Source organism: Cupressus sempervirens, chromosome 2 (genome assembly GCF_028749045.1).
Source record: "Cupressus sempervirens isolate cs-2001-9-10 chromosome 2, ASM2874904v1, whole genome shotgun sequence".
Lineage (NCBI taxonomy): Eukaryota > Viridiplantae > Streptophyta > Pinopsida > Cupressales > Cupressaceae > Cupressus > Cupressus sempervirens.
In genome coordinates this window covers 278,342,784-278,353,661 of record NC_143119.1, presented here as the reverse complement: position 1 = coordinate 278,353,661, position 10,878 = coordinate 278,342,784, and the positions used below count along the sequence as shown (strand labels likewise).

General features: G+C 34.9%; 1 protein-coding gene across 1 annotated transcript; it reads left to right on the top strand.

Moving 5' to 3' along the window:
• The first annotated feature begins 3,038 nt into the window (after window positions 1–3,038).
• On the top strand, window positions 3,039–9,603 carry LOC149572128 (beta-galactosidase 6-like). The gene is made up of 19 exons (XM_089813421.1): window positions 3,039–3,275; window positions 3,829–3,924; window positions 4,059–4,171; window positions 4,378–4,444; window positions 4,664–4,756; window positions 4,854–4,997; window positions 5,090–5,178; window positions 5,431–5,536; window positions 5,651–5,738; window positions 5,828–5,946; window positions 6,150–6,317; window positions 6,427–6,650; window positions 7,117–7,226; window positions 7,373–7,482; window positions 7,642–7,752; window positions 8,161–8,271; window positions 8,387–8,598; window positions 8,684–9,011; window positions 9,129–9,603. Exons 1-19 carry the CDS (start codon window positions 3,102–3,104, stop codon window positions 9,237–9,239), a joined length of 2,574 nt encoding a protein of 857 aa, XP_089669547.1. The 5' UTR covers window positions 3,039–3,101; the 3' UTR covers window positions 9,240–9,603.
• The last annotated feature ends 1,275 nt before the right edge of the window (window positions 9,604–10,878 follow it).

Sequence of the window (10,878 nt, the reverse complement as noted above, 5' to 3'; positions counted from 1 at the left end):
AGAAAGTCTTCATCCTCATCCTAGGAAATTCTAGACTATTCTAGAAAGTCTTTATCCTCATCCAAAGTCTAGACTCTTCTAGAAGATTTCTTTAAACCTAATCCTAATCCCCTCCTAACCTTGTCACATTCCCTAAACATGGGTTAAGAATTACTAACCCAAGCCAAAGTTAACAAATATCTCCTCTTTCACCCACCCTCATTAAATGCCATCCACTTGCCTATCCCTAAGCTAATCCTAAACCATCCTAATCCATCCTCTAATCATTTGCACAAGCCTAAACAAGCTTAAAACCTTCCTAATCAAGTCCAAGTCGAAATTGCTCTCATCACCTTCAAAATATCTCAACCATAAAACTTTATGAAGTCCACTAGGTCATAAATGACTCTTACAAGCCTTTTTATTGTTTCTTACAAGTCATTATGAGGGTCTTTATGAAGATTTTATCCCTTGAGCTTCCTTTGTTGACTCATCCTTCCCCTTTCCTCCATCCTCTCACCATGTGACATGTGCCACTCCTTGATTGGCTATAAGGAAGCACAATCCACGTGCTCTCTTCTCATGCAATCTGAGCCCTCCATGAGCTTTTTCCCATCCTTGCATCTTAGCCCTCAATCCCTCAAGCCTCTTGCCTATAAATTGGATCTTTCCCCTTTGCAAAATAACACAATCCATGAAGTAAAGTTATAATGCTATTTTGAGAGCCAAATCCATACTAAAGCCATCTATCCACACCAAAAATCCACAATCATCCATTGAAGCCTTTGAAAGCATATTGAGCATACATCCTATCCATTTAGATAAAGCTACTCAACAAGAGAGCTTCTTATTGAGAGAGTCCATTAATAGCTCATATTCTCAATTGAGAGCTCATCTTAGTCTATCTTGAATTTTATGAATTTTGTTTAGTTTGTAGAAGCTTTATTTAAATTTGGTTTCTATTAGCATACTAACATTGCTCATATACAAGGCCTACCACAAAACTAACACTCTCCATTCCTACCTCTTGACTTTGACCTATTGGGTGATTTAGATTTCCTTCAATTGTAATTGTTACCTTTATGATGACTTCTTCCCCTTGTCTCAGTGTCGACCATGGTGAGAGCATCACTAGATGAGGAGTCTTTATTGCTTCTTCTCATATCTTCACTAAGTAAGTGGCCTCAACTTCATCATAGACCAAATTGCTCTTTGCAGAATTTGAAGCACTAACTGTTGTAACTATTGCATCCCAATTGTTAGGTAAGGAACACAACAAGACAACAGCTTTAGATTCGTCATCTTGAGTCATACCAACTGAGGTTGCTTGACATAATAAGGTGTTCAAATCATTTATATGACTTGAAGTCACAATTCCTTCCTTCATTTTCAGTTTGTAGAGCTTCTTCATAATAAAGATTTTGTTTGTAGCCAATGTCGTCTAATACATGCTTTGAAGTTTATTCCAAACTTCATTTGTTGTCTTTTTGTTCAATATGTTGAACAAAGATGTTTTGAGAAAGCGAAAGAAAAATTGTTGCCTTTTCCTTCTCATCAATCTTTTCAAAATCTTCATTTGTCATTGCAATTGGTTTCTTAGTATTTCCTTCAATTGCAATTGACAAGTCTTGCTTAACCAACAATGAACACGTGCACTTTCCATAGGCTGAAGTTCTTCCTTGTGAATTTCTCTACATTCACATCCTCCATCTTTTCAGAAATTCAACACGGGTTTCCAATTTGAACAACCTGTTCTCTAATACCAATTGAACTAATTGAATGAGAAGAAGAAAACAACATATGCAAAAAGAATAGATGAGAGAAAACACAACACACGATTTATCCTAGTTCACCACAAAAGCGACTACATCTAGACTGAGCAGAGTATTGTATTATATTGAGAAAAAGTTCCTTACAATGATGCATCAGCAACACATGTATAGATATCGATTACATAGAGAGTCTTCGAATTGAAGAGTCAAGAATTGCAGGGAAAGCCAATTGTGACTGTTATCATTCACATTAACAATTTGGACGATAAAAATTAGAAAGTAATTTCTTTGTATTTTATAATATATTTCTTCAGTTTCTAACAACTTGATCTTAGCTTAGTCTAATTGACAGGTACTTTAACTAAGGACATCTTAAAACAACACCACAAATAAGGAAGCTAAAGATGCAGCTAAAAGATTAATTCCATATAGAAATTCAAGTAAAAGATAAACAAGGATAAATCTGATTCTTTGGAGCTTGTATGTTATAGACATCTATTTACTTTCTGATTGGACCCACTTGACCTTTTACCTATAAAAAACATTTAAATCTAATTTTTAAAAAAATTAATAATTTAATTTATTCACATAAAATATTATTTAAAAAATAATATTAATTTTATTTTACTATCTTAAACTAATTTAATTTAATTATAATAATATATTTTAAAATATTAATTAAATTATTTTCACTATTTAATTTAAAAATATATTTGTTAGAAATCTCGATAAGAAATTTTAAATGTAAAAAGATTATATAAAATTCTTCACATCACATAAAGAAATTCGCACGATTTCAATTAAGATAAGTATATCAACTCTATCAAGTGTGCTTCCCTCATAATTCTGATCAAACTCCATGATTTAACCATAAGAAGAAAATAACGAGACAAGAGGAAAGACCATCAAATTTGTAGACGGATTCAAACTGAATGCATGGCAGAAATGTAAAATTAAAACATCAGATGATTGCGAAAATAGAAAAATCAGAGTTGCGGTGAAAACACCAGTTAACCGGAATGCAGGAGAAGTCAAGTGGCGATACAGAGCAACAGTGAGCTGAATTATGGAGGATTGACGTGGACTAAATCTCAAAGTTTCTAATGCTTAGACCGATTTAACTGTAGTTTATTGATCGATTAGATGAATATAACTGTCTGCTTTGATCGAGTTCTTGCCAGGTCCTTCATGATCAAGGATCAAACTTGGCATTCTATCTAATCTTTATCCAAGAAAGAACTTATCCTCTCGGATTAGTATAAATATCAATCAAGTCAATGCAATCCAAAAAAAATATTATCCTCTCGGATTGTGAAGCAATTCAATCAAGTTAATCCACAAATCCATTCCATGGCAATTCTTCGAGCTCTTTGGCCTGGGCTTTTAGTGGTGTTTTGTTTTTTTAACTGGAATTCGGTGAATGCCAATACAACAGTGAGTTATGATGGCAGAGCTCTACTAATTAATGGACAACGTAAGATTTTGATTTCGGGATCCATCCATTATCCCAGAAGCACTCCAGAGGTCTGTATTGTTTTTTCCTTCCTTAATTTGTTGTAACCTTTTATTTACCAAGGTATAAATTCTTTGTTTCTTTGCTGTGGCTATTGAATTCTGCAAATCTGTGGAAAGTTCCTTATTTGAATGTTTCAGCATTAATGTGGATTTTATGTACATTTAATATAAGTTGAAGTAGTGTGTCACTCTGTGGTCTTGGGTTCGATTCCATCTCCCCATTCAAATAGTGAGAATGGCTTGTGCACTGCTACTCTGCACCCATGGGGACTAGTCTCGCTCTAAGCTTGCAACGGCTGCTGGCCGTTTGCACCCTTAGGGACTAGTCAGGCCTAAGCTCACACCAGCAGCTAAGATTACAACGGCTGCTGGTCGTCTGCACCCATAGGGACTAGTCTCACCTAAGCTCACACCAGCAGGTAGTCATCGCTTAAGCTCGCACCGGCCGCTGGTCGTTGCTGGGCTTCGGTCCTGGAACATCCATATATAAAAAAGAATACATAAATTTGCATTTGATCTTTGAGGATTTTGCTATTATGTAATTAAATATTTGGTTGTGCAGATGTGGCCTGATCTAATTGCAAAATCTAAGGCTGGTGGATTGGATGTTATTGAGACATATGTTTTCTGGAACATGCATGAGCCTGAGAGACGTCAGGTTAGTTCTGGGGAATGCTTAATTAGCACTACATGCATTTACACCATTAAAACTACAGATGACTCGTGATTAATTTATTGCATGCATTTACACTATTAAAACTAAAGATCACTTATATGATTAATTTATTGCAGTACAATTTTGAGGGAAACAATGACTTGGTAAGGTTTCTGAAGACAATACAAGCAGCTGGCCTCTATGCACACTTACGAATTGGACCTTATGCTTGTGCAGAATGGAATTATGGGTATTTATTATGTTTATTTTTTATGCCGAGATAATGGCTAAAGGTTCTCATTTAGCTTGCAATAAAGCATGTTATCAAAAAAATTCTTGTCAGCGTGCTTAAGCAAAATGCTTCATATTAGCAGCTGCATTATACCTTTTTAGTGGCTGATTGTTTTGCAATTTCTGCATAGAGAAATTTTATATTGAAACATTGTGACCTTGCAGAGGTTTCCCAGTCTGGTTGCACTCTATACCGGGGATTCAGATGAGAACTGACAATGAACCATTTAAGGTAATTTTTGATTATTTGGTTGGCCACTCTATATTGAATTTTGTAAAAAGTTTTCCTTCCTTTGATAAGGAAAAGGTTAAAAATCTAGATCTTCTTCCAACAATTATTAAGTTTCATAGATTATATATATTCAGTAATTTCAAAGTTGATTTCAATATTTTTATTGGTTTTAATGAATGGGCTTGATGAAATTTGACAATTCTTTTGTTTTCGTTACAGAAGGAGATGCAAATCTTCACAACAAAGATAGTCGAAATGATGAAAGCAGAAAAGCTTTTTGCATGGCAAGGAGGGCCCATTATCTTGGCACAAGTAAGTTATCCTGTAGTACTATTTCAGTATTTAGCGTTTTCCAAGTAGGCTTTTCCGTAAACTAGCGGATGTCGTATGTTTCAATGTTTTTTGGCAGATTGAAAATGAGTATGGAAATGAGCAGAAACATTATGGACAAAAAGGAAAGGATTACATTAATTGGGTTGCTAAAATGGCAGTAGCACAGAATATCAGTCTTCCTTGGGTGATGTGTCAACAAGAAGATGCACCTGATCCTATTGTGAGCACCTAAATAGATAAAATAAAGCTGACTTAAATATTATCGCTTCTTATGCGTGCTCAAACTGATGCATTTTAAGATTATTTTTACAGATCAATGCATGCAATGGTTTCTACTGTGATAGCTTTGAACCCAATTCCATTAAAAAGCCAAAAATGTGGACAGAGAACTGGTCTGGCTGGTAATGTTTTCCTAGTCTCTCATGTAACCATCACACATATGCATGACAACATGATCGCTTTTTCTCTTTAGTTGGGAGGTAGGAGGAGTTTAAAGTTGCTAATAGAGATAATTCTAGTATCTTTACCCTTAATCATGGTTGAACTTTATGGGATCTTCTATTATATTTGCACAATGATAGGATTCTCATAGGTAGTTAACTCCTTGTTCTTGGTACTAATTTCCTCCCAATATGTCGGTTTTATTTCGACAGGTTTATGACATTTGGAGGGAGGGTTCCCCACAGGCCTACAGAGGATGTTGCATTTGCAGTAGCACGGTTTTTTCAGAGAGGAGGAACATTTCAAAATTATTATATGGTGAATTTATATTGTTCAATCCTCTTAGATCCATACACTGATTGGTGTTGCATATTTGAAAAATTTAAATGATCTTTATGCAAAAAGTTTATAGCTAAATACATTTTTGTGCAGTACCACGGAGGAACAAATTTTGGCAGGACAGCAGGGGGGCCATTCATCTCCACTAGTTATGACTATGATGCACCTATTGATGAATATGGTATGCAAATCTGTAGAGTATGATAATCTTTAAATTGCTGTTGTTAATTTTCTCGAACATGCAAAGTTTAATGTGCACTTGCTTTATAGGGTATATAAGGCAGCCAAAATGGGGACATCTTAAAGAATTACACCATGCCTTAAAGCAATCTGAACCTGCTCTAGTCAATGGAGAGATGCATAGCATTTCATTTGGGCATGACCTTCAGGTTTGTATTTTCATTATGAGCATAGAACTGAAATTAAAATATTGCATTAGCATCAAAATTTTACAAGAAATCTATTTCTGCTTCGCTATTAAAATTAGTTTAAAGGAAAAAAACTGCCTTAAGAACTTTGCTGAGAACAATCATTTAAGTACAAATAAAGATTATGGACTTCAGAAAACTGAGATTTTGAATGAGACATTCAGGCAACAACGTATTCTGTGAATTCTTCTGCCATCTGTGCTGCATTTCTCAGCAACACAAACCCTACGAAAGATGCAACTGTACAATTCAAAGGAAAGTCATATTACTTACCTGCTTGGTCTGTGAGTATTTTGCCTGACTGTAAGCATGCCGTCTTCAACACTGCAAAGGTTAGTCTTCCTTTCACTGATCATTGGAGTGAAGTATACTTCATTACTGCGATCAAACTAGCAATATCATATAAAACTATATAATGGTGTCTCTATCCATGAACTACAGGTCGGTATGCAGACTTCTTCAATTGCAACGGAGAAGGTTAGCCTGGAATCACTACTTCCAACTGAAACTGAAACCTCAAGTAGCGAAGCAAAACAATTCGTAAACTGGTCATGGCACGAAGAACCTGTTGGAATTAGGAGTGGCGAAAATTTCTCTGGCAATGGCTTGCTAGAGCAATTGTACACAGCTAAAGATAAAAGTGATTTTCTGTGGTATACAAACAGGTTTATATCAGCCCTTATCTATCATAATCACTAGTAGGCTTTCGCAATGAACACATTTGATATGAACCAATTAGTATGATCTGATTGGAAATATCAATTGGCTACAACTTGACTTCCTGGAGAATCTTTTATTTAGGAAATTTTGATTTTCCAGGAGAATCTTTTATTTAGGAAATTTTGATTTTCGTCTTCTGATTTTGTTGATGTTTCCTGGAATTTAACTTGTTATAAGATCTTCTGATTTAAGTGCTTCAAGGAGCAGGTCACAAAGTCATGTTCATATAAGCTATAGGGTTGATGGTTTAAACATTACATATTAAGACTTGATTTCTAAACTAAAAGTATTAAATAGTCAAAGTTGACTTACTTATTCGAAACTAAAATTTTCCCTATGTATGATGTTTATGGATGGCTGCCACAGGGAAGTAATTTCTGAAACTATATATTTTTTGTTTTATCAATACAGTGTGTATGTTGATGAAGATGAATCTTTTCTAATGAACAAGAGTCCAGTATATTTGCATGTTGCGACACGAGGGCATGCACTCCATGTGTTTATCAATGGACAATTTGCAGGTAGGCAATAGGTCCACTCATTTCTGGCTACTTAAGCACTCACAAGTTAGTTTTCTTAAAGTGGGGACGGGATATGCTTGGGTGTGAATTTGGTTTGGTATTTGGCTGCTGGAAAAAACAATACTTGACTTTTGTTTGCTTTACAGGAAGTCAATCAGGAAGTTATACCAATACTTCATTCACAATGCATACTCCAATCACCTTGAAAGCTGGTACAAATCAAATAGATCTTCTGAGTGTGACAGTTGGATGGCAGGTTGGCTAAAACCTAAGACTTATAGTCCTCAGGAAAAAGTAGAAATATATGTTAATGTTTTTCTTGCTTATAATATCTACTCAAAGAATCTAAGGAATCTTGATGCATGTGACATGTTTAGGGAACTAATGCTCCTTAATCTCAACTTTGATTAAACAGAATTATGGACCATTTTTTGATACATGGGAGGCAGGAATCAATGGTCCTGTAATGTTGCTTGGCTTTAAGAATGGAACAAAAGATTTAACCTTCCAGAAGTGGAATTACCAGGTAGCTTTCATGCAATCTTTATCCTGGAGTTGTTGCCTATTTGTCATTTTTCAACCTTGCATTCATAGAATAATATTACTACATATAATGGGCGAAATAGCCCAGCCTGTCTGGTGTGAATAGTCCAGTCTGTGTAGTGTAATGGTCCAGCTTGAGGTGTGGGTTACCCCAATGGTCTTGGATTCTAGACCACTCCAAATTTGAATGGTGTGCATGTGCTACAGACATGTGTAGACTGCTGGGCAGATAGCAGAGACACCCCCTTAATTTAAAATAAACATAAAAATTACTGCATATAATCTTTCTATTGTTGAGAATAGTGATCAAAGATTTGTCATGTCATACTATGAACTGAGAACATCATAAGTATTTGTTTTGACTCCTATGTTTTCTGTATCTTCCATACAGATTGGTTTAGTAGGTGAAGACCAACGTCTATATTCAGACAAAGGGGCAAATACTGTTCAGTGGAATTCAGGAACAAACCCTCCCAATAATAGAGCCTTAATATGGTACAAGGTAAGAACTTTGATTATGCTTCAGTTTGCAAATTTTGAATAATTTATAGTTTGTTTTTCCTTCGCCAAAGGTTGTCACGTATAAAACTGAAAATAGGGTCCATTGGATCCTGTAGACTGAGTTCAATGCACCAAAAGGAGACAATGCAGTGGCTTTAGACCTGAGCACCATGAGTAAAGGCCAAGCATGGGTGAATGGCCATCATATTGGGCGCTATTTTCCTTCATTCAAGGCTCCTACAGATGGGTGCTCAAAAACATGTGATTACAGAGGCACGTATTCCCCAACCAACTGTGTCACCGGTTGTGGAAAATCATCTCAAGAATGGTAATTGGATCCACATGAATTAAGAAAACATTTATTTTATAGCTATTGCATGGTTTCTGATGCAAAAATTTGATTCATTTATCAGGTACCATGTCCCTCGCTCTTGGCTAAACCTCACAAACAATGTATTAGTATTACTCGAGGAAATTGGTGGTGACCCATCTGGAATTTCATTCAGAACCAGATATGTCGACACGATTTGTTCTCATGTCTCTCAAGATGATCCTACTGCTGATTACAGTGAGGAGGAATCATATGGTGTTACAGTGCCTTCCCATCTTAACTTACAATGTTCTTCGGGACAACATATATCAGCCATTAAGTTCGCAAGCTTTGGAAACCCTCAAGGATATTGTGGAACATTCTATCAAGGTTCTTGCCATTCAAGAATGTCTTTGGACATTGTAAATAAGGTAAGCAAATCAATGCTTTATGAGGTTTGGCATATGCATTATAGTTTTGAAACGAGGGTAGCAATACTAATTAGTAATGCATTTCATGTTCTATTTGGTATTGTTATTGTTTTGCAGGCATGTGTTGGCTATGAGGAATGTTCCATCCCTGTTTCAGAAGCCATATTTGGAAAACCATGTGATAATCCTGTGAAGAGTCTAGCAGTGGAGGCTATTTGCAGCCATTGACTCATCAAAACTCTGAAGAATATATAGTCATTTAAGAACTACTAGTGGCGCATTGGAGATAAGATCAGTGCCAAAGTGGGAAAATTTAGATTTTAACATTTCTTTAACTAGTCCTTGTTCATTTATTTTGGGCTCTTCGAACTATTGAGCATCTTCTCAAGTAATAAAGTACCTTTGAAATTTTTTCAACACCTAGCCTAGTTGCTCTCCAACACTCAAGGCGCTTACAAAAAATGCAAAGAGGTGCTATGTAATAATTAGTCTTTTATGAGAGCGAGAAAAGGAAAATCTTATTTTCCTCTCAATTGTTATTTAATTTAATCAAAGAAAAGGAAAATGGAGCAGTGGAACAGATTTAAGTTGATATTTTGTATATTTCTGGGATCAAAGTATGCTTTTTCCTGTTTTATATATTTTTTGAATTATTATATTTTTTTGGAATTCAATATTTTAAACACATTCTATTATTTGAAAGAGGATTATTTGAATAGTGGTTAGTCTTATCTATTTAGACAATATAATATAGTAGTTATATATTTTCTAACTATTTTAAATACAATAAGCATGTTAAAAAATTACGATTCATTGATACCAAGATATATACTAGTTAGTGATAAATTAATATTTCTATAAAATCAAAATTTTATAAGTTTTATTTTTTCTAATGCATATTATTTATTTATATTGAAATAAATAATCTTATTATGAAATGAAAAATTACATCATAGAAGCATGAAGCATCAATGTAGGAAACAAACTTCATTTAAGAGAAGAAGACATTTTTTTTTGGATAAGGTGTGCAATTTACTACGAATGGTGTAGGGAAGGGCAAATTAAAATACCATTATGGTGGTATGGCATCCCCCATTCTATATTATTGCTTGCAATTAGACAAAGAAAAAAGTACATGGAAATGATGGTTAAGATTGTCATTTAGAGAATGGGAGAGCAAGGATAGATTGTAGATTAGTAGAGGAGAGTGAAAAGAGAAATACTCACTATTCAAACAATGAACTCATTGGAAGAGATATTTTGAGGAGAACAAATAAAAAAGGTGTAGGGAAGTTAGGGGAAATGACTCACTAATTGAGCAACCTAACTTTGAGTTTCACCAAGTCCTACATGAAAATTTTAAATCACTTTTTTTAAAACAAATTATTGATAGCTTCCATTCTTTATTTTGAAGAAGTTTGCATACACTCATTCTTGGCCAAGATCGTTGTTAGAGTTTACTCTATTTAATAAATGATACAAAGAGGAAGGATAATCTATTAGTTGGGAAATGGGGACTACTACCGCACTTATTGGCTGGGTCCTCTAGATCTTGGGCTCTAGGCACTTGGGTCCATGCATAGTAGGGAAGTATTTCGACAACGTGTTGGCCCTTAGAATAGCAAGCATAATTCTTCATTCCAGGTACATCATCATTAATGCGAAAGCTACCAAGATTAGATATTAGTGTGTAGCAGTGATATGTTTGATCAAAGCCCTTCTTTATCTTTATAAATCATGCATGTGGAAAGCCCTACTATCTAAATAATCCATGTAATCTTATTTATCTTTATTCATTAAAAGATAAAAAATATGTATCAAAGGAAATTATTAATCCAATCTCTTATTGTTTGAAATAATTTCTACT

Excerpts from the sequence above, each read along its gene's own strand:
- LOC149572128 (XM_089813421.1), top strand. The coding sequence starts at position 3,102 with ATGGCAATTCTTCGAGCTCTTTGGCCTGGGCTTTTAGTGGTGTTTTGT. Across the intron at positions 4,172-4,377 it reads TGTGCAGAATGGAATTATGG|AGGTTTCCCAGTCTGGTTGC; the intron begins GTATTTATTATG and ends GTGACCTTGCAG. Across the intron at positions 6,318-6,426 it reads CCGTCTTCAACACTGCAAAG|GTCGGTATGCAGACTTCTTC; the intron begins GTTAGTCTTCCT and ends CATGAACTACAG.